General features: G+C 34.7%; 1 protein-coding gene across 6 annotated transcripts in view; it reads left to right on the top strand.

Annotated features, from left to right (window-relative positions):
* The window catches only part of CPSF6 (cleavage and polyadenylation specific factor 6), a 32629-nt gene extending 7614 nt beyond the window's left edge, over positions 1–25015 (top strand). Inside the window, exons 3-11 of one of the 6 annotated variants that reach the window (XM_075551306.1) lie at positions 1066–1169; positions 2840–2985; positions 3795–3968; positions 4098–4208; positions 4644–5148; positions 10106–10221; positions 11588–11741; positions 13496–13687; positions 20377–25015. In XM_075551306.1, the coding sequence (XP_075407421.1) occupies positions 1066–1169; positions 2840–2985; positions 3795–3968; positions 4098–4208; positions 4644–5148; positions 10106–10221; positions 11588–11741; positions 13496–13682 (1497 nt within the window). In that variant the 3' untranslated portion in view covers positions 13683–13687; positions 20377–25015. The other 5 variants (XM_075551302.1, XM_075551303.1, XM_075551305.1 and 2 more) reach the window with 5 other exon arrangements.
* The last annotated feature ends 1341 nt before the right edge of the window (positions 25016–26356 follow it).

Genomic DNA, 26356 nt, shown 5'->3' with positions numbered 1-26356 from the left:
ATGCTGTAAAAAGTACTTTTTCATTCTATTTTTCTTAGTTTTGAACTTTGTGGTCTTCCAACTTAAGGTACCATTTAATACAGTTCTACTGCATGATTGATCAGCCTAATCAGTTTACCTCCAGCTTGTCCATTTTACTTTCTGCTCCCTCCCTTACTCTGCCTATCCCAATGTGACTTTGAAAAATGATAATTTCGTGCTCAAACCAGTTTCACAAGCGTACAAGAGAAAAGAACACATCATTTAAAGACAATTTGTGTTTTCCAATTTATATTACGAATTTCTTGAGTTTTAGTTTTGCCCTTAAAACCTGAGTTTGGGAAGCACTGCTATGACATATACATTGTACTGCTTATTTATCCATCAGACTAGACATGATTATTGGTGGGGAACTTAACTATTCATTGTCTTTATTTTTTTTTAGTTGCATTCTATCTTAAATATTTGTTAAAAATAGTCCTAGAAAATCTTAACTAATTGGAGACATCTATTACATATACTTGAACGTTAGGAAATGTTATGTTTATAGGCAAAATAAATTTATCCTTAGTATCTTTGGTTTATAAATATCTTGTTTAAATATTTTAAAAACTAATTGTGATTGATGCTTATCACCTAGTCTAAACATTCTTGTTTAACGGGAGTGACAGTACAGTTCTTGAATCTTAGCTACTCCCCCTATTCGTTTGTGACCTTGGGCAGTGCTCTTTAACGGCTCAATTGCATCAAAGTAAGATGCAAAGTCTTTTAAAGAGAAAAAGAATAAATGAGATTGGTTTTATTAGCAGTTTAAATTCATGGTAGTTTAAAATTGGTAGTGGCTTCCCCAGGAAATCTTAAGAGTAAATATCTATTTTTGAGGTGTGTACCTTCTAAGTTCTTATCAGGGAATGAAGTTAATTATGTTCTGAGATTCTTTTGTGCAATTTGGAGTTTGGAGACTGACAGGCAGTAACTTTCCTTTAATTTTCACTGAGCATTTTCTTGTTTATCTTGAGTTCATCCATTTAAAAAAATTCAAACTATAATGTTTTTCATGGTTAATGAGAGATAAATGTCTTGCAGTGGACAACAGATGAAGACTTAACTGAAGCAGTTCATTCTTTGGGAGTAAATGATATTTTAGAGATAAAATTTTTTGAAAATCGGGCAAATGGCCAATCAAAAGGGTAAGAGATTTGTTTTGATTTTCAAAATTTTTTCCCATTATAAAAAAATAGATGAGAATTTCCTGATGGTACAGTGATTGAATTGCTTGACCGCTACCTAAAAGATAAGACAGTCAGTCTTGGAAACCCTATGAGTTCATAATCAACTAACCTTGCATATGGTTTTATTTTCTGCTTTTGCATATTTGTTTAGCTCTATTTAACTATAAGTATAATTAAATACTTCACTGTATTTAATTAGTTATATTTTACCTTTCTTTAAAAGTTAACGCTTATTATATACTGGACCCCTGGTTAGCTCCAGGTGGTACAAGGTAGAACTTGGCTATGATATTCCTTGTATCTCTACAAGCATACATTCTGGGGATTTTTAAAGTGTGTGGAGCAAAGGCTTGAGTTGACTTTCATTGAGTTGATTCTGACTCATAGTTGAAATTTTTATAGGAGCAAGTAGCCTCATCTTTATCTTCCAAGGTGACTGATGGGCTTGTACTGCCAACCTTGTGGTTAGCAGTCCAAGGCATGTCCTGTGGCACCATGAGAGTATCTTCATTAATTCCTAGAACATCATTAGTTAAGCACAGGGTCACAAGTTGTATTCACTCTGCTCCAGAAAGATAAGGGATACAGGCACCTTAGGTAATCACGAAGTAAACGTCTGTTATTTGGATATATTTCTAGTCTAACTTAAGTCATAGTAATTTTTTAAAAATCCACTCTTAATAAGAGCATATGCATACAAAATACAAAAACCAAAAGTTTGTAAATTGGACATGTTCAGAATTTTTCACTTTTGGTCACAGCAAACCCTATCAAGAAAGTGAATGACAGAAAAGAAGGAAAGCTTTGTAAATCAAATCTCTTCTAAGGGACTTGTATGTAGGATATATAAATAGTTCTTACAGCTCAATAATGAAACAGTTCAAAAAATAGGTGAAGGATCTGAATAAACTGTTTTCAAAAGAAGATAAATGGCCAATAATCCAATGAAAAATGCTCAGCATTAGGAAAATGCATATCAAAGCCACAATGAGTTACTCCTTCATTTCCACTAGGATAGATATAATTTAAAAAACCAGAAAATAAAGTTTTGGCAATGAGGAAATGGAAACTCGTGAATTGCTGATGGAGATGTAAGATGGTGCAGCCACTTTAGAGGACAAATTTGCAATTCTTTGAAAGTTTAAACAGTTACCTTTAAGTTTATACCCAAGAAAGCACACAAACTTTTTCACCAATGTTCATAACATTATTCATGCCAAAAAGTGGAAGCAACCCAAAGATCCAACAACCACGCTTGCATAAATAAAATATCTCATATTGACACAATATAATATTTGACAACTAAGAAAAACTTAAGTGCTAATTCATGAATAACATGGATGGACCTTTAAGAACATTGGGCTAAGTGAAAGAAGTCAGGCGCTATTTATCTGAAATATCCCAACAGGCAAATCAAGTCCATAGAGACAAAAAGTAGACCAGTGCTTCTGTAAGGCTTAGGGAAGGTAGGAAATGAGATAGGACTGCAAAAGTTAAGTGTGAACTTGTACAGTGTTAAGCATTTTAAACCTTTTGTATGTCAGAGGGCATGAAGACTATTTCCTTTATAATAGTAACATCATTAATCCCTCCTCATTTTCTATTCTCACCCCTTTAAAACTTGTTAGGTTTGCTCTTGTTGGTGTTGGATCTGAAGCATCCTCAAAAAAGTTAATGGATTTGTTGCCTAAAAGAGAACTACATGGTCAGAATCCTGTTGTAACGCCATGTAATAAACAGTTCCTGAGTCAGTTTGAAATGCAGTCCAGGAAAAGTAAGCTATCCATCAGACGCTTTTATTTAAAAATGTAAATGTTAACTATTGTTGCCAGGTGTTGTGCTAGGGAAGTGATCAATGCTTTGATTTTGGTTTAATTAGGATTTATGACTATAAACCCATGTTACTGACCTAACACCATGCAAGTTTTTCAGTACCATTCTCGACTCATTATTCCCACCTTAGAACAAGGAAGAAACTATGTTCTGATCCTTATATTTAAAGAGAATTTTGCATATTTGTTAATAGTTGGGGAGAGATCACTAATAACTAGAAAACATTGGTTTGTTTGTATATTTTCCTGCCTGGCACCAAGACTTCACTTGGTAAAGTAAATATAGAAAAGATTTGCTATTGACATACTTAGGAATGTTGTCATTTAAAGAGATAAGATGAATGATGTAATTAACAGCAATTGAAGAAGTTGTTTTTCTTTTAATGTTTTAGCACTTAAGACTTAACTGAAGATATGTTACAAAATTTAAATGATCTATGCTACTGAAATTAAGATTTCTGTTGAAGAATTTCGGTCTTGGCTGCTGCAAAGTACTGGTATTTTGAAAGTAACCCCTATTTACTTATTGGGTATACATCTAAACCTGGATTTTGACGCTTCAGAGGAACTTAAAATTGATGTGACTATTTTCCTAATGACTCTTATGTAGTTTGCACAGGCCCAAGGCACCTGCAAATTAATGTGTAGTAGTACAATTGAAGTTTGAAATAGAATTGTTCCTAGTAACAGTGGTTACATTTCACAGAACTATTTTAATAAGTGCTATTTATGAGTATTTGGATATTTGCAGCTACACAATCAGGACAAATGTCTGGGGAAGGTAAAGCTGGTCCTCCAGGAGGCAGTTCACGTGCAGCATTTCCACAAGGTGGTAGAGGACGGGGCCGTTTTCCAGGGGCTGTTCCCGGTGGGGACAGATTTCCTGGGCCAGCAGGACCAGGCGGGCCACCCCCACCTTTTCCAGGTAAAATTTTACTTAAATTATCATGGATAAAACATGTCTACCTAATGCCTCTTTTCCTTTTCTCTCTTTTTCAAGCAATGCATTATTAATGTGACTTACTCTCCTTGTTATGCTATTTTTGGAATCCAGGAAATTTGATCAAGCATCTTGTTAAAGGAACTCGGCCTTTGTTCCTGGAAACTAGGATTCCATGGCATATGGGGCACAGCATAGAGGAAATACCCATTTTTGGCCTAAAAGGTCTTTATTTTTCTCCAAACTTGCTTGACTTATATATAGAATATTTACATCCGTCTTATTTTCTTACCTCTTAAAAAATCCTTTCAAGACCAATTTTCCTTATTTCACTTTCTAGCTTGGCATCAGAGTAGAATATAAGGTGGGTGATTTCACTGTAAGAAGTGTGTATACACTGAAAGATGGAAAATAACTCTAAACAATGTAATTTTCTTAATTAAACTGTTATTATAATTTATTAAGGATAAATTGAGCTAGTTAAATTTGTAAGGATATACTTCATCTGAGTAGTTGATAGTGTAGCATTTATTATATGGGCTTCATTTAAAGAGAAAGAATCTTGGTCTATGGGTTATGCTTTTAAGAGATTAATCTTGCATAATGGTTAAATATCTTATTGAAGTTTTCTTTTCTTTTTCTTTCTCCTTTATTCTATAGCTGGACAGACTCCACCACGTCCGCCATTAGGTCCTCCAGGCCCACCTGGTCCACCAGGTCCCCCACCTCCTGGTCAGGTTCTGCCTCCTCCATTAGCTGGGCCTCCTAATCGAGGAGATCGCCCTCCACCACCAGTTCTTTTTCCTGGACAACCTTTTGGGCAGCCTCCATTGGGTCCACTTCCTCCTGGTCCTCCACCTCCAGTTCCAGGCTACGGCCCCCCTCCTGGCCCACCACCTCCACAACAGGGACCACCACCACCTCCAGGCCCCTTTCCACCTCGTCCACCTGGCCCTCTTGGGCCACCCCTTACACTTGCTCCTCCTCCGCATCTGCCTGGACCACCTCCAGGTGCCCCTCCACCAGCTCCACATGTGAACCCAGCTTTCTTTCCTCCGCCAACTAACAGCGGTATGCCTACGTCAGATAGCCGGGGTCCACCACCTACAGACCCATATGGCCGACCTCCACCATATGATAGGGGTGACTATGGGCCCCCTGGAAGGTAAGTTAATATGATCTGAAAGTAGACTTAGTCATTTTGATTAGTGAAATGTACTCTAACCTCCATCCCCTAAAGTTGACCTTCCTTACATCAGAGGCTGGCAAACTTTTGAGACACAAGAGCCAATCTTGTCCCTCACAACAATTTGAAAATTATTTGAGAGCCATAAATATATTTTTACAAATAAATGAAATCACCATTATCTGAATATGAGCCTTTAAAATTATTCAGTTTTACTTCAGATCCACATTTACATAACAAGAGCTGCATATGGTGTTCAAGGTGAAGTTTGCCAACCCCTGCCCTAGATAGTTAATTTTTGTATTTTCTAGTTGAAAGGCAGCAGGTTACCTTGAATGCAAAGGACCAGGGTCAGGAATAGGTCAAGCTCTGCGTTTATGTAGCCTTGTGACTTAGGGCAAGTTACTAAATCCTAGGGTTTCAATTCCACTTTTAAATTAAAAGGGATTAATAAAGATAATGTAAAGTCGCACCCCTCCTTATGCTAGTTTGAATACTTTTAAGGCCTAAATCTAATTTTCTATTGATGAATCATCACAGACACTAAAGTTTTATTGCTTTAGGAATCACTTGGTTTGTTTGCGGATAGTATTGGTTTTCAGGAATTGTGTAGACTAACTATCCTACTTCTAATGAGTTTTTTTTTTTTCAGTTTCTTTTTTTTTTACATTTTATTAGGGGCTCATACAACTCATCACAATCCATACATATACATACATCAATTGTATAAAGCACATCCTAATCATTTTCAAAGCATTTACTCTCCACTTAAGCTCCTCTTTTTTCCCCCTCCTTCCCCGCTCCCCCCCAATGAGTGTTTTTTAAAAAGCAGTGGTAAAATATACATAGCTAAACATGTACCATTTGAATCAGTTTTATGTGTAGAATTCGGTGACATTGTGTTCCTCATTTCTAATGTTTTAATTTAGTATCCTTAATCAGAAACTCAGTTCCTATTAAGCAGTAACTCTTACCCTCCAAACTCACTGCCATTGAGTCAGTGGCGACTCGTGTCAATCAAATAGGACAGGGTAGAAGTCCCCTGTGAGTTTCTGAGACTGCTATGGGAGTAGAAAGCCCCATTTAGTGGTTTTGAACTGGGACCTTTCAGTTAGTAGTCCTGTGCCTAGCTAGCCACTAGGCCTCTAGGGCTCCTTTTCCCTTCTACCTTGGCAACCACACTACACAAACTTAGGTCACTATGTATTTGTCTTGTAAGTATCCCAAATGGAAACATAATTATTGTCTTTTTATAATGACATATTTTAATCAGTGTAGTGTTTTCCAGTTTTGTCCATGTTGAAGCATGCATTTTAAGTTCACTTCTCTTTGTGGCTGAATTATACTCCATTGTATAATACTTTGTTCAGTCATCTCTTGGTGGACATTTGGATTTTCCCACCTTTTGACAATTGTGAATATTGCTGCAGAGAACATTGGTGTGCAGGAATCTGTTTCCATGCTTCTGGATCTTTGAAATATATACCTAGAAATTTGAGCATTTTATAATTCCACCAGCCATGAATCAGTTTCTGTATATACTGTTTAGATGTTTGTGTAAGGTCTCTCAGCCCCAATTTTCTGATTATAGCCAACGTAATAATGAAGTATCTATTGTGAGATCACTAATTTTTTAATTTAAGTGGGAACTTGCAAAAATGGCTTAACTTGGGGACCCTGTCTCACTTTCTTTGGCTACACAAGGAAAAAAGAAAATCCATTCTCTACATCAGCTTAAGGCCAGCCTGCCCCAAGGCAGAGGTCAGACATGCCCACACCCTCCTTCAGTTTTCACACCCTACTATAACAACCATTCCTGCTATGACACTTTATTCTGCTGGATTTATTAATCCGTCCATTGGCAAGGGCCAGGCACAACTTAGGCAATAATGATTAAGGAGGTTTTATTAGGAACATTGAAAGATTTACTATCAGCCAGTAAGTATCATAAAACATTAAGGATACAGTCATTGGCCCACAGCAACACCTTACTCACCTCAGCCAGTCAGTCTTCAGTCTCTCAGTAATGTGGTTCTTTGGCCTCTGGTCTTGGTGTGGCATAGCTTCTGCTGGTGGCTCTTCATCTTTTTTTTTTTTTTTAGTTTTACAAAGTTTATTAGCGTGTCATTTTTATATTACACTAATCACACATAAACTAATTTTCAGGTTAAATGCTCCATTCAAGTTCACACACACACACACACACACACACCTTTACAATGCATACAATTTAAAATGTTGAAACTTTTTTTATTATTGTTATTTGGAATTTTAATGATACTTATAACCATAACTGAAGAAACACTTCAATTCTATCAGATCTTATCTAGACATGTCTACCTTTTCCCACTTTGATATATTAAGCTCAAATTTAAAAAATACAATTCAAATTAACTTGCATCTCACTTTCCCTTCTGTTTTAATACAAATTAATATACGATAAGTTAAATTATATATTCATTAGCTACTAAATAGATGTCAAACTTTGCCAATGAAACATTTTGAAAAAATATTGTAAAACACAGATAAATTACTTTATTTTTAATTAAGTACATATAAAAGTATAGATTTAAATGCCAGTGGAAAATAGAAAAATTACATTCACTACAAAATTGTTAAATTAATGATATTCTAAAAACTATCTTTTCTGTTTGCATATTATTACTTTTTTCTAATCAAATGAACTTCCAAGACACGTATAATGAAAGGAAGTATTTCATCTTTAGTGGTCCCAGGAATTGTTTTTGCTTTTGAAATGGCTCTTAGGTCAACCAATCTCCTCTTAATGTTTCACATACCCAGCTTGCCTCGTCCCACCCAGTCATTAGGTGGGGGTTATAGAAACAGGGCTTGAACAGCCATAATAAGAACTTTGACTTCACAAAATGTTTAAGTTATAAGATTACTTGGGTAGGTAAAATCTTGTTTAAAAAAATAAAAAGAGGTTTTGTGGAAATTTAAAATAATGGAATTCCTTAGTGAAAAGCTGGGTAGAATCACTGTTCAACTAAATCATCTGAGCCTATTTTTTGAGCCTGTTTTTAAAGTGATTTAAAAGCCGTCCATACTCAAAATTTTAAAGAAACTATATTATGTCTGAAGAACTTTAAATTTCAAGAAGAACTTTAAATGTCAAGTACCCCTGTCTGTTTCTTCTGAGTATCCCTCTTTTTAAAAATTAAAAACAAAAATTTTATTGAAAGAATAGAATCATTTGAAATGGGGAGAGTTTATACTTACAGCTTAAGCATCAGAAATTTTATCTTTTGTATTTAGAGATTGTAACATCCTGAAACTTCTTAAACAAAACCTTCTCTTCAGCTAGCAGCTAGTTTTGTGTTACATTTCCAGTCATCTGATCTCCTTATCCCAGCAAACGCATTTTCTACCTTAGTTACAAACTTACAAAGGGCCAACACAAACACATGGAAGAATACCAGTGAGGGAAATTTTGGAAATCAGGATGTGAGCTAAGACACTGTATATACCATTTTAGCTACAAAATTATTTCTGGTTTCTAAGTTCATTTAAAACTATCAGTCTGTCTTTTCTGCTGCTGAATAAAATGTCTTCTCTGGGACCCACTGTACAAACTTTTTTAATAAGTCCCAAGCAATAACTTATTAGGTGAGACATTTTTTAAAGTTTTATTGACATATAACTCATATCATAATTCATCTGTTTTAAATATATACTTAATATATATAAATCACCACCACAATAAATATTAGAGCATTTTCTTCATTCTTGTACCCATTCTTTATCCTACTTCCCTGCCATTTTTAATTTTCTTTAATTCCCATTATTAAACTATTCTATATTTAAATTTACCTGATACTGTCCTGCAGGAATAGATTTGGAGTCTTTGAATTCTGTACAATTTGCACAGGCCCGAGTCATCAGTACATTTTATTGTGACACACTGTCTACTTACAGTTACCTTGCTTTAGAGATGCAATGAATAACTTGTGTTCACTTTGGTTCTAAAGTATACATATCAGTAGTTACCCTTACCGTATAGGAGAATGTTAATGTGAGTTGGTTTGAAAATTTGTTAACTCTCATCCTTTTCCATAACACAGAATTTCTCCATAACATATAGAGAATTTCTGTAATTTCAGATTTTCAAGAATGTTAATTTGTTTGTAAATTGGAGAACAGATTTTTACCTAAGGTTTTATTGGGGGATAGATAGATACAAGGCACAACATTTAGTTGGAACCACAAATGTATTTTTGAATAACACAATGTGTTAAGGATGTTTATAAATATTTGCGAGTAATTATGTAGAAAGGATTTGGGAATATTTAAAATTATTTGAGAGATACCATATAAATATGTAATAGTGTATAAGCATGTACAAAGTTAATTAGCTATTTCTTTATAACGTTTTAGAGCAGCGGTTCTCAACCTGTGGGTTGCAACCCCTTTGTGGGGTGGACTGACCCTTTTACAGGGCTCACCCGATTCAAAACAGTAGCAAAAGTATAATTATGAAGCAGCAATGAAAATAATTTTTATGGTTGGGGGTCACCACAACATGAGGAACCTGCATTACAGGGTCGCGACATGAGGGAGGTTGAGAACCACTGTTTTAGAGGATGGCTAAAACACATGCCTCCTATTGAATTGTACACGTAGTCACTAATTGTCCAGCCGTTCTAGAAAATCTTGGGATGTTTACTCTTTTTAGAAAATAAATATTCCATTCTAGAGATGCAATGGCAACAAAGTAGAAGATCTTTTCCTTTTTGAAATTTATGTTCTCTTAATCAGACATGTAGTATCACTCTACTGTGAATTTGGCTTTGTAGAAACAATTAGCCTGCTTCAGTTTGTAAAAGTAATCACTATCTCTAAGGCTCTGCTTCATATTGTTATGATTAACTTAGAAAATTGTTTTGAGTGTAATGTATTATTTATTTTGATTTCATAGAGAAATGGATACGGCAAGAACACCATTGAGTGAAGCTGAGTTTGAAGAAATCATGAATAGAAATAGGGCAATCTCAAGCAGTGCCATTTCAAGAGCTGTGTCTGATGCCAGTGCTGGTTTGTATATTTCTGCTTGTATTATTTCTTCCTTGCATCAGACCTAAAATTTTAGTGCAGTCTATTTGGTGACCCATTTACATAACTACCTCCATCAAGTCAATTCTGACCCATAATGGATTTAGGACAGATTAAAATCTCTTTAGGAGCCCTGGCCGTTCAGTGGTTATGTGTTGGGCTGTGATCTGTAAGGCCAGAAGTTTGAAACCACCAGCAGCTCCTTCGGAGAAAGAGAGAGCTTTGTCCTCGCATAAACAGTGAAATTCTTAGACTCTGGCAAGGGCAGTTCTCTGCCTTACAGGGTCACTATGAGTCAGTTCTGACTGGAAGGCAGTGACTTTGGTTTGTTTGAGAGGACTGCCTTATCTTTTGAACCCTCCACCTTTGGATGAGCAATCTGATACTTCACTGTGTCACCATTGTGCTGTTTACATACAAAAGGACTTTTTAATCTTCCCAAATTGTTGGTAGTGCCAGTGACGGCCATGTGCTGAGTTCCCAAGTGTGCAGAATAGATCTCCTCTGTAGGGTTGTCAGGCTGTGTGACTTTTAGGAAGTAGATTACCAGATCAGGCATCCTGGGCTCCTCTAAGGGGGGTTGAACCAACCAGCACTCAATTATCTGTGCTACAATTTAAAAGAATTGAAAATTTCAGTATAAGCGAAAGATTCCCCCCCCCCCCCCCAAGTTAGGGGCCTTCAAGGAGCTCTGGTGGCAGAGTGAATTAAGTCATTTGCTGCTAGAATGATGAGGCTGCAGTGGGTTACTATGAGTTGGAATCAACTTGTTGGCAGTGGGTTTTGTTTCTAGTTCTTAGGCCCAGAAGCTCACTTAGTCTTTTGTTTTTTTAAATCATTTTACTGGGGGCTCATACAACTCTTATCACAATCCATACATACATCAATTGTGTAAAGCACACCTGTATATTCTTTACCCTCTTCATTCTCAAAACATTTGCTCTCCATGTAAGCCCTTGGCATCAGCTCATTTCCCCCCTCACTCCCCATGAACCCTTGATAATTTATAAATTATTCTTTTGTCATATCTTACACTGGCCGACGTCTCCCTTCACACACTTTTCTGTTGTCCGTCCCCCAGGGGAGGGCTTATATGTAGGTTCTTGTAATCAGTTCCCCCGGTATCACCACTCTTAGCAGCTCACTTATTCTTATATTTTTGAAATGTTAAACTGCTTCACACAGCTATAAAGTAATAGTAAGTAACACATTGGTTAGTTTTACACGTATGAGTATGTACTATAAAAGCTTTTTGCAAAAAATGAAAATTGTTTTTTATTTAAATCTTAACCTAAGTGGCATTTTGGAAATCAGATTTCTTCGACTTTACCTTCCCCTTCTGCCACAGGTGATTATGGGAGTGCTATTGAGACATTGGTAACTGCAATCTCCTTAATTAAACAATCCAAAGTATCTGCCGATGATCGCTGCAAAGTCCTTATTAGCTCTTTGCAAGATTGCCTTCATGGAATTGAGTCCAAGTCTTACGGTTCTGGATCAAGGTAACACTTTTCTGTCTTATGTAGATTGAAACCTTCTAGTTTACAAATGAGAATTTGTGCTTGGGAGAACTGTAAGATTTTTTTTTAACTTTTTTACTCTAAATCAATGTTAGATATTTGTTTGAAACCCTTCTAGGGTTTCTATTTGCTCTTAAAAATAAAATTGCCATCAAGAGCCACTTTGTAGTGCAATTTCTGCCAATCATTTTAGTTTCGTCTTGTTACCCCACCCCTTGCTTACTGGTTTTCCAATTGTACATGGCTTCTTTCCTCGGGCACATCAAGCCATTGATTAGATTACTTTGCTGATTTTAAACTTTGCATTTCTTCTGATGGGAGTCCCTTTCCTTAACTTTTCATCCTTCATGACCCAACTCAATCGAACTTCTTAGGAAGAGCTTTTCCCCTGGTTGGTTTGCCATCCTGGTTTATTTCCTAGTGCGCTATAATTCATTATACCTCTCTTGGTATTTCTAATGCCTGAATAGGCCCTGGAGGTGTGAATGCTCGGCTTCTAGGGTTTTTTTCTTATTTGACAGGCTTTTTGCTTGTTTTTGGCGTTACTAATCTGAAAATTGACATAATTTAAAAAGGAAAATCTTTAGTCTTCATGTGAGACGTAATATACTCTTAATTAGTGGTATAGTTTTCTTCACTAAGAAAGGGAACATGTCTTAGGTGTACTAACTTTATAGGTATACTTTTGGGATCCAGTGTGAGAACCATTGTGTCTGAACATTATAGTCTGTAACTTTTTGATTCCAAAGTAACCAATTGGAACTTGACAAGGAACTTTGTAACAAAAATGCTTGCTGGACCTAGCTTTCTGGTACAAAAATACAAGACTGAGATATTTCTTGTTTAAGCTACTAGATATTTATTACTTCCTTATGAATTTAGCAGAATTCTAATCCTTAACATAAGTGTTCGTTTGGGGTTTATCACTAAATCATACTGATGGCCTTGACTAGGTTAGTGGAAAGTATCCTAATTTTTAAGTCTGTGTTTAAGTCGTGGTGAAAATAAGAGAAACTGATGAAACATTTCTCCTTATTAAGTACAAAGCAGACAGTATTCTAGACCTGAAATTCTAATGGTGGTTTTGCTAGTTATTAGTCTTAATAGAGTCATGTTCCTAGTAAACCATATTATGATTATATAAATATGATATATGTGAGGGGGCTTCAAAACGTTTGTGGGAAAATTCCATTATCTTTTCATTTTCAGTGAATTTTTTGAAGCCCCCTCATTGGGTGTAGGTAAAAAAGAATCTTCATTCTGTTATATGTTAAGATTTTATATTTAGTGCGTGATAATGCCTCCTGAGGGGGCTGCAAAAACAGATTCTTACACTTTATCCTGAGTGATGGGCTGTAGTTTACAAGTTTTTAATTGCCACAGTGTGAGTAATTTTTTTTTCCTGAAAAAAAAAAAAAAAGGTAGCCCAACTATGTTCTTAGATATTATTTGGCTTGAAATATAGGTGCTTTGAAATTTTCTCTTGGTCTTTCTGGTTTTCTTATTCAGTAGATAATGACATATTTTAGATGAATTCTTGTGATAGATAACATGATATATTACCATAATGTGCCTCATTACAAATTTTCTTTAAAAGAAATTCCTAACTTATGATTATTAGTGGTAGATTTTGAAAAGTTTTTGCTGCTTTAGGTTTTCATAAACATCAAACTATTTAATTCTCTTTCAAGCTGTAAAATTATGGAGAGGATTAATCCATTAATTTCTTTTAGAAGACGTGAACGATCAAGAGAAAGGGACCATAGTCGATCACGAGAAAAGAGTCGCCGTCATAAATCCCGTAGTAGAGATCGGCATGACGATTACTATAGAGAGAGAAGCAGAGAAAGAGAGAGGCACCGGGATCGGGACCGGGACCGGGACCGAGAGCGGGACCGGGAGCGCGAGTACCGTCATCGTTAGAGAAGGTGGGTATGCCTCCATCCTGTTGAATTTGGCTTGTGTGTTATGAACAGTAATTATAACTCTAAGGCTGTTGTTTATGCAGTATATACCTACCTTTTAAAGCATCCAACTACATGTTATGAATTTAATCTCCTGGAAGCATCTGAGAAAAATGACAGGTAAGTAATGGCAGGTAAAGATTTTAACCATCCTTGTTTATTGCTGAGCTATTTTACTTTTAGGTGCAGATTACTAATAGTCGTTAAGAAGCAAACAAATAATCAAGAGGACTTACTGTGTACTTCTAAAACCTTAAAATAGGATTTTTTTGTAATAAAAATTTACATGACTGAAATATAAAATACGGAGCTCTTTAATTATGCCCTTGAATTTTCTAAATAAATTTATTCTTAACCTAATTTTATTTGTCCCTGGAATTTGTAATGAAAATATAACCAGTTATTTTATAATCCAGGAGGATGCTTTCTTAACTTTGAAAAAGCTTTTTTCCTTTTTTTTAGAAAAGGCAATATTTTCGTGGCAATTTGGTTTTAAAGAAAGGGGGGCAAGTTGCAAAACGGATGCAGAAGTTATTGAATTAAAATGGGTTCAGTCACAGTAGTCATTATCTAAAAATTTTAAATGGTATCAACCCATACACCCTAAATTAATAACAAATACTTTTCTTTGCTGTGTCATTCATAAATCATAATCATTGTGTTTTTTCCTGTATTTTGAAATTATTTCTTGTGTACATTTTTCATAAAGTGAAGAGGATTATCTGTTTAAACTTCATTTTCACGTGTAATTTTATTTTTCTATTTGTAAACAGCATTCATGTGAAAACTGGGAGGGAGGTGTTAACCACAAGGTTTCTGCATGTGACATAAAGGTTATTCTGTAAACAAATATTTCTGTATGTTTTTGGTCTATCCAAATTAAGTTAGGCTAAATAAAATCCTTTTAAGATCATTTTCATTTTTTAGTATTTAAATGATTGTTGGCAGAATCAAAGGGTTTACCGAGGGTATGTAATTGGGACAGAAAAGCAGTTTCTTTAACCATAACATTTATTTTAGCAGATGAAATTATCTGAATAATGCTATTTAGAAAATATGTAAGTTTGGCTTTTCTGTACCACAGATAAATTATTACACTGTTAGCAGTTTTCAGGGTTTTTTTTTTAATATAAAAAGGCTGTTTTTAAATACTTTTCCTTGCATTTAAAATATGCATCTTGAATATAAAATTTTAATGTCTAAACCAGTTCTCCATGTATTGCATTACAAAACATAAGTCTCAAACCATCTTTCACTTTAAAAACGAAGCTTATTGAAATTATTTTAGTATGAGAATTAGATGTATTATGTAAATGTAGTAGACATTAAATTTTAAAGATGTAGCTTCACATCCCTCCCATCTGTCCTCTATCCTACTCACCCTCAATTAATTGGGTTTGAGTCCTTTTTTTTTAACCGTTTGACACTAGCTGGAGCTCCAAGAGCACTGAGGGGCAGCTTCAGTGTTTCTTTTCCTCCTTTTACGACCACTCTGACCAGTGTTTTGATCCATAGGAAATGAACTGGAGGGCAGGTTTGAGCCCTTCTAAAGAAATTTCTCAGCTTCTATCAGCTGCCTAAGTGAATTGTGGCTAGGTTTTCATCTGAAATGCTTGACTTAACAGCAGTCATTCCTTTTATAGTAAGGTTCTGCCCTACTCTCATCCCCCAAATTTGAATTTTTATTTATACTTCGTAAGCTGTCCACAAGCCTCTAGTTAACAAAGCATGCTGTTGAACCTTGCATATAGTTTCAGTCATATACAAAGTGCATGAGCACTTCAGGGGGGCTGTGAACCATTTTATCCCCAAAGTTAGTTATTGAGGTGTTTTTTTTAAAATTGGTTTTAGTAAAACTACCAGCCAATTGAACACTTTGGGAAAAGTCCAATGTTAATTTTATTATTTCAATTAACTAGCATTGTAGTTCAATAATGGTGTTCACTTAACTATATATGTCATAACTTGAGTTGCATTACATTCAGGCATTATCTATGAATTACAAACTTGCAATATGTTGACTTTTTTTTTCTGATTCACTGATGTACCATGCCAGAATTCCCATGTTTTGTTTGTACATTAATCAGAATTGAGTTGTAATATTGTTATCTGCCTTCATCTAAGAAAAGTTACATAATACGCATTTCCAGTGCAAAAGAGTCTGTTACACTCGAAAATTGTACCTTTGCTATACGAAGTATTGATTGTGGATGTAGATGTGAATAGGGGTGGGGACTGGGATCACATATTCAAATGAAAACTCTTAATTAACAAAGGACCACTTGCAAATTTTATCATTTAACTATACAATACAGTCTTTTGTTGATCTCTTTAGGAGTTTTAAAATAGGAGGCTTTTTGAGCTTTCATGTAAATCTTAAATGGACTAATTGGAATGAAAGCTAGAGTGAATGTTAGTTTTAAATCTGTATATAATAAAACAGTAATGTAATCTTATTAAAATGATGATGAGTGACCAAAAGGGCACCCCTCCTCCCCTCACATTCAACTTGAAATTCAATGATGTTGGCAAGTTGTTAATGTCTGTCCCATTTTAATTTTTTTGTGTTTGGATTGTTAGTAATGTTAATTGCATTCGCTAACTTTAAAAAAATGTATTAGTTTTTCTGAAACCACTCACTATTAAAGTTCACATAGATACTATTTCCCTGGGAATATAGCAATATTGTAAATTTCCGTTTGTAAATACTATGTACTTCATAATCTGTAATTTCTGCTACTATTCTCAGACCACTCTGAGCAAAATAAAAGTAGTCCGGTGCTGTAATACTGTACACAGAAATGGTTTTACTTTCATAGCTGTTTTCTCTGTGTCCTCTTTGGAACAGTCCAGCGCAGCACGTTTCTTTAAACAGTTCAGCTTTTGCTTTGTGAACCAGAAAGTCATGAAAGGAAAAAATTTTTAAATGCTCTATTCAGAGTCTCCTTGCTTTCTGGGGCTTTGTATATTACTCTCAATTGATTATCCACTTCTTTGGTAAAATTTTAAAAGATTTTGTTTGGGGCTTTAGATTGTCTTCACTTTTTCTACTTTCTGCCTACTATACTGGATCTTTGATTTTTATTGTTAAATACACAAGATTTAGGCTGCTTTGCATTTGTTATTCAGCCATGAGATACTGCTTATGTATCCTTGCATTAATTTTGGGGTGAGTGTTACATGAAAAGTTCAAAAAAGGATTTAAGTTGTTTTTAAAACCGTATCTAGATATTTCATCTCCTTAAGAATAATATTTTTTAAAGCCTATGTGAAAATTATCTTAACTACCTGATGACTGATAGTAATTGTTATTAATAAGATTACATTTTTATTTCTGCACCTGGGGTCACCTAAGACCATCCTAATATTTCCCGGCCCTGTTTTGTATGTCTTTAACGCCTTCATCTAGATATGCTAGCTCTGCATTGTGTAGTTCGAGTTTCCTTAACCGGCCTCTGTACACAGTTATGTAGTTCAAGTGACAAGAGGAGAGGAAGTGATTGCTTGAGTGGATGTGTGTAGTGTTTTGCTCACTGTGGTTTAAGAATATTTTGTTTATAAATGGTTAATGTTCCCTGTTTACAAATTTATTTCAGTGCCAGTGAAGTTCACCTTGCTCTCTCACCTCATCTCATTGTGAAATCCACTACCATTGCTTTAGTTTGTAAATTTGAAGGCATTGAATAAACATTTAGTTACCGTTGCTTAAATAAAATCTTACTACCAAAAATGAGGCTAAGGTTACCACCTGTGCTATCCAACTTTACTAATTTTTGTGATAGCATAATTTAACTACTGCAAAGGATTCTAGCTAAAAAACAGCCTGTTTTGAAAGGTCCATTTTATGAATCTCTTGGGGCAAAGCTAATTTTTTGTGTGTGATGAAGTATGTTTCTAGTATATTTAGTGGACTACCTAGAGTCAAGCAGCAGTTGTGTATGTATATATTATACTGTAATAAAGTGCTGTAGTTAAAATGAGGTAAGTCTATGTCCAAATTAAAAAAGCTGAAGACATTAAATGATAATAAAAGGGACTTTTGTAAATCTCCACATAAAATTGTTTGTGGAATAAGCCCTGTCCCATACAAGAAGGAATTGCATTCCCTTGTATTTAGATAGTGTTTATTTTGCCCATCACTGTTCCCCTCATTAAGTGGAGAAATTTTCAGATAGGAAAAAATAAAAAAAATTTTTATTAAATTGATTAAAGTGTATCTCATTACATAACCAAACTGAACTCCTTGTCATATAGACTATTCCGACACAGCAACACTCAGCAGAACTGCCCCCTATGGGCTTTTGAGAGTGTAACTGAATGGGAGTGGAAACCCATGTCTTTCTAGTGGTTTTGAAGTGCTGAACTTGCAGTTAGCTGAGTGTGTGTAAGCCGCTACGCCACTAATTCTATTTATTAATAAGGAAACCTACAAACCATATCAAGTACGTGAGGGAGCTTCCAAAAACGAGAGAAAATTCTACAGTCTTTTTAATTCCATCAACTTTTGAAGTCCCCCATATATTTGAATTTTTACATGAAAGATGAACTCAATCGTGACCTTAGGAGAAACTCATAATTTGAGCTGTTAATATTGACTTGGTCTTGCATTGCATCAAAATGGAGGAATTTCTTCTGTGTTGGAATTTTAGTCTTCAGGTTTACTGTTTTCATTAAAGGACTATAGATTCCATTTGTTGTCTTAGTTGTTTTAATTGTTTACACAGATCTTTTATAAATGAGAGCTAAAGAAAGTTATTGTATGGCTTTGACAGCACAGATTTGACCAAATGGCAATTCTGGAAACATGGGCATTGAATGTATGTTCATTTTAAACTTCTTTCTGATGTCTTTTTTATGTAGATGTCTACTTAGACATTTAAGACTTCACTGTAGAATTTGGTTATTGGAAATGGGATGTATTGCCTTCAAATTTGCTTCTGCTTGGGATTGTAAATTTTGTATTTCCAAATGGATAAATGTGAAGTGTTCAGAAATAGGTGTTTAAAAACTACTGGAATATTCTTTAGATTTTGTTTGTGTGGTGAAAATGGGAGAATAAATAGAAAAGATTTGTACCTAAAGAATAATCAAGCAAAAGATTAATCTTCATCCTGGGTAATGGGTATTATAATTTAATGAACAGAATTAGCTATAGCAAGACAGGTAAAATTTTCCATTGGTGCATTGAATAATAAAACTTGGCCGTATGTATTTTGGGGGGAAAGGTTGGAAATTTTTAATTCCTGGTAGCACAATAAATTTTAAGCTAATATGAGATGATAGCAGTGTTTTGCAGTAAGGTTTCTTGAATTCCCAGTAGTCATTTTGTCAGATACAGATATATACTTTGTCTCTGTTTAATAGTTTATCAGTTTGAAGAAGTATAAGCACCAAAACATTTGAATGCTGCCATTTTAGCTTTTAAAATATTAGTAGTTTCCTTATCATAATATGAGGGTAACATTGTAAGAGCTGGGTAACATGGTCCAAGTATCTCTGAAAACTACACAGGTACCCCAAAACTAAGAGAGAAATTCAGGATTCTGATTCCCAGTTATCAAATTTAGGGGTTTTTTTGGACAATTGAGGATACATATGGGTACTGATGCTTATATATAGGCCAGATAGGAAAGGACATAAAATGTGACTTATAGTTGTGGTAAATTATTCGTTAATTATAGAACAAAATGTTTTTAAATTCCTATGGTAAATTATCACTGACCATGGGCCATTTTGACTCAAATTTATTAAAATGTTCTTGGAATTTGCACTTAAAGTCATTGATGTGTTTCAGGTATCTTTTATATCCAAGTTAATGGAATGTTTCAATTGTGAACTTCTTAATGAAATCTGCATATTTATGTAGTCTTGAAATTTTAGTTTATCAAATATATCTTGTATATTTTTCTTTACGGACGTTTCAATGAGATATCACTGTAGATTCACATGTAGCTTGCTCTTGGTGAGTTTTTATATTCTAGGCACTTTGAGATAGGTGAAGTTGAGGAAAATTAAGTGTTTTAAGATGTGTATGATATCTAAAGATTTGTATGTGGGTGTCATTTATCTAAATGCCCAAACTTAGCTACCTATTTATCAATTTCACTTACAAATTTTGTAACATTTGATTTATTATTGGAGAAGTTCCTGTATGGTGTGAAATAAATGCAACTAATTTGTAAAATAACTTGCTACATTTTACATTCAATTCAACATTTAATTGTTCAGAGTTAATATAGAATTGATATGCGGGTGAATGAAAATTATTTACATTAAAGTCATCCAAGCTTATTTCCATTAATTTTGTAGTGTGCAACACTCTAGAAAAAGACTTATAAATGTTTCCATCATCACAGAAGCAGTAGCTGTTTTTTTCATTTCTTGCTTTAGTCACTAAATTGATAAGGCAATCGTCTCTAAGAAGAATGATTCCACAATGCCTCCATTATCATCAAAGCACCAGATAAATTGGGAGCATTTCTCCACTACAAAGGCAGCTACTGCTTCAGATAATCCTTATTATGTGTTAGAATATATAAGTGAAGTAGATGCACGGCTTGTGTATGTATGTATGTATGTATGGTTAAGCCAGCGTTTTTCTGTGTATTCTGGGGAATAGCAAAATCTACATCACAAATTTTGACACATTACAGCTGAAGGAAGAGGAACACCTTCCAAGACAAAACAGTCTTCATGGGGGAAATGACGCTTGTGCAGCAGTTTGCTTCTTGTGATTGAACTGACCCTGTAAGGATTCATGGATAAAATGAACAGGAATAGATCTGAATAAAGCAAATCTGCATAAATGGTAACCAGTAGCTCTACTTTTACTTTATATGTTGCTTAACTGTTTTATTTGAAGGATACCTGTGTGATTTAAAAAGTTAAAGCTTTTGCAACTTTATTACTGGTTATATACATTTGGCCATTATAATGTGCAAGCAATTGGAAACAAAAAGTCGAGTAAATGCTTGTTTTTATAGTAGTTTGTTCTTGTTAAAATGTTCATATGATAATGTCTGTAAACAGCACCACTTTGATTACAATAGATGTAGTGTTGTAATAAACTGTTTAATGGGGCTGATGTGTAAAGCTGTTCAAGTTATTTGATGTTTACACCTCAGGGAAAGTCTTGTGTTCAGCAATATCTAAAGATAATGTTACTATGACAACATTTATACTGTCCTTTAAAAAGCATTGCAATAGCGTTTTTTGGATATGCATCAATCTAATCTTGCGTTCAGTGAATTAAACATACTAATTAAGTGTCTTTTGCCCTTGATTTTGATATTAGAATAGGTGATTCCATGGATATTTAACATTTCTATATTCTGCTTTTTTAGCTATTTTTATCTAGCTAGCTTGTGACTTTGCTGAATGGTATGTTCGCTTGTAAAAATTGAAATTTGATGGATTAACAATTCAGTCAATGTGTTGGGGTCAAAAGATTTGTGGTTTTAACATTGTAGCAAAAACTTGTATGTTAATTGCTACAGCCATGCAGCTTAATGGAAACACAGATGTATGAAATACTGAATTGTAAGCTGGTAGCAGATTTTGCTTTGATAGTTCTGATTTGATGCTGCAGTTAATTGCTGTTTCCTAGATGATGCTTGTGGTTGAATTCTAAAACCATAGGCAAGGTGATAACAGCTGTGCAGCGGGTACTAAGGCTAAATAAAGAGAGCCTGAGTGTGGTTTTCCAGCAGCTATAGATTTCTGGAGGGTGTCATGTTTATAACATTGGGTTGAATACTCTTGTATTTGTAATGGGAGATCATAGGAGCACTGTAGCTCCACAGTTTATAAGGAGTTTTGTGTATAGGTGATTTGTTTGATTCATGCTAGTATTTTTAAAAATATTTTTTCAGACTCATAAGTCCATATTAAAAGCACCCAATAGCACGTGTTCTTAATTGCAAAATTAACAGCATCAGCCTAATTAAGCATTTTTGAAGGAAGGTCCTTTGTTTTAAAGATCAGATTGAGTGATCTTCTGATAACACACATTGGTTTTGAAAGAGTAGCCAATTTTTTAGTGCTTAAAAGTCCCCTGAATTGTAACATGCATCTGTTGTAACATGCATCTGTATAGAAGGAGCTTGTTAGCTGTTTGCACCACAGTCCTTAATCTCATCCTGTCTCCTTCAAAGCGACTTCCCACAAAAATCACGGCTTTGAACTGCCCATATTATTGTCGGTTTCATTTTAAAACATTTGTGATTGGATTATATATTGGTATTTATTAGAACTATTGCTCGCCAGTGATTTTAAGTATTTTGGTAGCAATTCAATTTCCCCTCCTCCCCTTTTAAACATTTTTGAGAGTTGTGATTGATTTTGTGTGTAAGTGTTGATAGTTTTTGGCATTTCTTGGCTTTCTCATATTTTAATTAAAAATATAATGGGAGGAAGTATGGACATAACAAGGGAAATTAGTTAATAATTAACAGGTAAGTAAAATGTCCATTATAGTAAATTTTTCTCTGAGCAGTTTTAAAGTGGAATAACAAAAATCTAACTGCACTTGAACTTGAAATGAAAACTGGAAATTTTTGTGCTAGCTAAGTCCTTCATTTACCTTTTATCTTCTCATTTGTATCAGTGCAACCTTTTAATTGCTCATCCTCCGACACTCCTTTCCCCACTTGGTCGTTCTCATTCCATCACTTTTGTTTCAGACAATGTGAGGAGTTAGAATGGTTCCTAGTGTTTTCAGAAAGAAAGAACTGGGTTTAACCAAGTAATTTTGCCAAGTCTTTCTCTCCCTGATTAATTGATGAATGTATACCAGTAAAGATGAAAATTGTAAGCCTTTTTGAAAAAAAAAATCAAAAATTTTGCATAACCCTTCCATTGTTTATGGTCTGGTGTTATATGAAAACTCCTTTTTTTTTGATGTGTAAAAACAATCCAAAGAGATACATTCTTGCATAAACACCAAAACATTAAGTCTTAGAGACCTTTTAATTGAAAATAATTTATTAGGTATGAAAGCGAATTTAATTGTAAATCATAGCACACGGAGTTAGGTGTGTAAGACACATGCCTTTCAACCAGTAAAATTCTGAATAATTATTGCTTCTGAAGCAGTGCTGTAGATTCTAAATTGCTGCTTTTGGTAAAAGGAAGTATATTGTCGAAAGGATATTCCAGTGTAAGTTTGAAAGTGCTTCTTTATTTTCCATTTTCATAAGCAAGATTTGATTTAAGTTGCCATGGCTATTGATAATAGTTTACCCCATGTGGTGACTCTTCTACCTAGAAAGTTAAGCAGTTAATTGCAATTTCAGAGGCCCTCAAAGAACTTATTTGGATTGTATCGATATTTTTATTTAATTCTCCTGTGGAGAATATTACTTTTTTTTAATAGTTTAAGGTCAGTTTTAAACATGGAGGTTTTGATGAATGTTGTATACTGTTTTGTAGTAAAGGAGGTAAATTGTTGAAAGGGCAAAGACTTTCTCTTTCCCATATGTATTTAAATGTGCCAGTAACCTAAATACATACTGTTTTATACAATGATATGCTACTACTAGACTTTTCTGTTGGAGTGTTCTTAATGTTTTGGTTTTTTTATACCTCAATGATCATTGCATTTTCTGTATCTTATGAGATGGCTAAAATTTGTGTTTAAGCTTCAGCTTACATTCTTTTAAGAGGGAGTTTATTTTCTCATTCTTTACTGAGATTCTCACTGTTTTATAGAAAACTGCTTTTCAAATTCTATTCATTAAGTTCATTTGCATCCCACAGCCCTCTGTTGTGAATGTTTCCTCCAGTTGTATGTACCCCTGTGCACGCTTATCCATTGTACATATTAGATGTTTTTTGTGCTAAAATATATTAAGTGGGATTTTTGTAGCAAATCATTCTATTCTGATCTTTTACAGTGGTTTTTTTTTTAATTATGCCGTTTAAACACTGGTGTATTTGTTTTTTAGCAACTTGACTCTGAGAAGCCTTAGACTAATTTTCTTATACGCAACCAAAAATTATAAATTTATTAAGATGTGGCCTTACATATGGCATTCCTTGTGTTTGTAATGAGATTTTCTTACTTTGAGAAACCTAAAGATTCAGGATTAAAGTTTTTATTATAAGTTAAATAAGAAAACGTACTGATGTCTAGGCTTCTGGGAGGAAGGTCTTATACTCTTCTTTCTTGGCATTAGAAAGAAGCAATATGAATTTATATGAATATTAAAAATATTCAGGCAATTGTATCTTATTCAAATTGATTTAGGTTTGTCTTAATGTTATTTAAATTTTCAGGTGGTTAGCATTCACTATCTGAGTATGCAGCTACTACGGTTTTTGTTAGGGACATATAAATACTTAGGTATAAATATACTTTAGCTTCATAAAGACTTCCTGCTCTATCAATTAACGTTGTGATGGGAGTCCTAAAATTAGCATTTAATTGAAGTCACATAAATTTTGAAATGGTAATTACAGATAGTAAATACTACCAAGAGTTCTTCATGTGGGAGTGTCCTACAACTCCACCATGGGTGTAAATGTCTTACATTGATTTCATAATTGGGCAGACCCTGCAGTTAGTAAAAACATTTCATTTTAAAGGTGTTCTTTTTGCCACGGTGTTACTGCGTAACACTTCTCAGCATTCTGTAAGTTATTTTAAAATACAATGGTAAATTCACGTTTATTTTTTTACTTTGAAAATTGTAGTACTCAGGTGGTATTTAATGGGAAAGGATCCTTTTTGGGTAAATCATAATGTATTCTAAGGAATGCTCTATAACATTAATGACTTTCGCCTTAAAAAAGGTCTATTCTTACTCATTCGTTCTTCATCCCATGGTATTTTAGTAGAGTAGTTTACAACTCTGTACAGCCTTATAAAGTTGTTAACACAATTTTAAACGGAAAGCCCTTAACAACAAAAAATGTATAATATCACATCACCAGTATCTATGAATTATTATGAATCAGTTTATAAATAATTTGTCTGATACCAGAAGGCCAAAGACAGTCTTAGAATTGTAGCTGTTCACATGATGGTGACTTCACAATAAGATTTCTGTGCAAAGGTAAGGTGATGTTTGATTAAATAGGCATCTGTTTGGATGTCTGAGAACTAGACTTCCATAGCTTCTAAAAAAGGTCATTCCATTGATTAACTTACTTGTAACTGCAGTTTCTGTGTTTAATGTTTTCTTTCTGTCCTCTTTCTTTAGCCTTTAGGTGACTGTTGAGCAGTTTGCTATATGGCCAATGTTGGTCTTAAAACTGCACTAGTAACAAGCATGGTATTTATCTTGTATTGAAAAATAAAGTACAGTTTTGATAATATTTTGTGTTTTGTCCTTATTTTGTTTGATTTATAGTTTGGTGACTTCTGGTTTTGAATAATTTATATTTTTAGTTACTTGTCATATATCTTCATAGGCTGAAGTAAACGTTTGAGTTGTCTGTTTTAAGTTAACCTCTCATGATTGTGAGCATTTGGGTGGACTACAGAATTAGAATAAGAAAAACTTATTTCTAGGATACTTTGCTATGGTTAAATTCAGGGGAAAAAATTTGCTAATCTTAGAGCATTAACCTCCCTAGACTCAAGTAAAATATATTTCTAGGGTGCAAGCAAAGTATTTGTAACAGTAACAAATTATATTCAGGTCTCAACATCTTGCCTGCAAACTTAAAAACCATGGGAGAAATCTTGGTGCTGGGACCACTTCCAATTCCCCCGTTAAGATTGTTTTTGTCTTTTAAAGAGGATTTTATTCGTTGATCAGCACTTGCCTGGAATAAGTTGTCACCCCAATAGAAGGAGAAAGCATTTACATCTCACTGGAAGACAAGATTAGGAGCACCTTTTTAACCAAACTTCACTGGAGTTAGCGACTTCATTTAATGAGAGCCCTGAGCCCCCAAAATGGTTTATAAGCAAGATTGTCCCATTTTCCCCACTTTTATTTACTGACCATAGCCATGAAACCAGAAATGTTAGCCACAGCTTCCAGTGTCCATACATTATTACATGTATAAGCTGACTGTCATCCAGTTAATGCTGATTCGTCGCATCACTTTAAGGCAGGGAAGAACTGCCCGGTAGGTTTCCGAGACTAACTTAGGGGAATGGAAAGCCCTGTCGCTCTCTAAAGAAGCATGCTGGTTTTGTGTTGACCTTGGGAATCATAGACCAGCGTGTAACCAGTGTATACACACATATGTACTTTAACAGGATTTTTTAATAGGAAAGTGGAATATAGCATAATTTCCAGTCAACAGGCTTTTCATGAAGGAATGAAAATTTGGTGAGGGGCAGGGAAGTACCTGGGCAAGGAGGGTTGCCAAGAGACTTGGGCAAGAGGCAGCTTCAACAAGGTCTTGCAAAACTCCTTTACCTTCGGATTGTATTTTTCTAGGAATCTATTTAAAGCAGAGACAACTGTAGTCTGTAAATAGGGCTCCAGAAGGGTAGGCCAGGCCTGACTCTAGGCCTTGAACTTCATATTAAAGATGGTCCTAAGAGCCATATAAAGGTGAAGTATCACAATTCGATCGGCATTTCAAAAGGCTTCTCTTGTAGGCTAAACTGGGAAAGGTTCAGAGGTTGGTCAGTTTTCACTAGCAGAATGGTGAGTGGGGGGTGCAGCAGGTTTT

Source organism: Tenrec ecaudatus, chromosome 6 (assembly GCF_050624435.1).
Source record: "Tenrec ecaudatus isolate mTenEca1 chromosome 6, mTenEca1.hap1, whole genome shotgun sequence".
NCBI lineage: Eukaryota > Metazoa > Chordata > Mammalia > Afrosoricida > Tenrecidae > Tenrec > Tenrec ecaudatus.
Note: the sequence above shows the minus strand (reverse complement) of the source record. Positions and strands in the feature narration are given on the sequence as shown.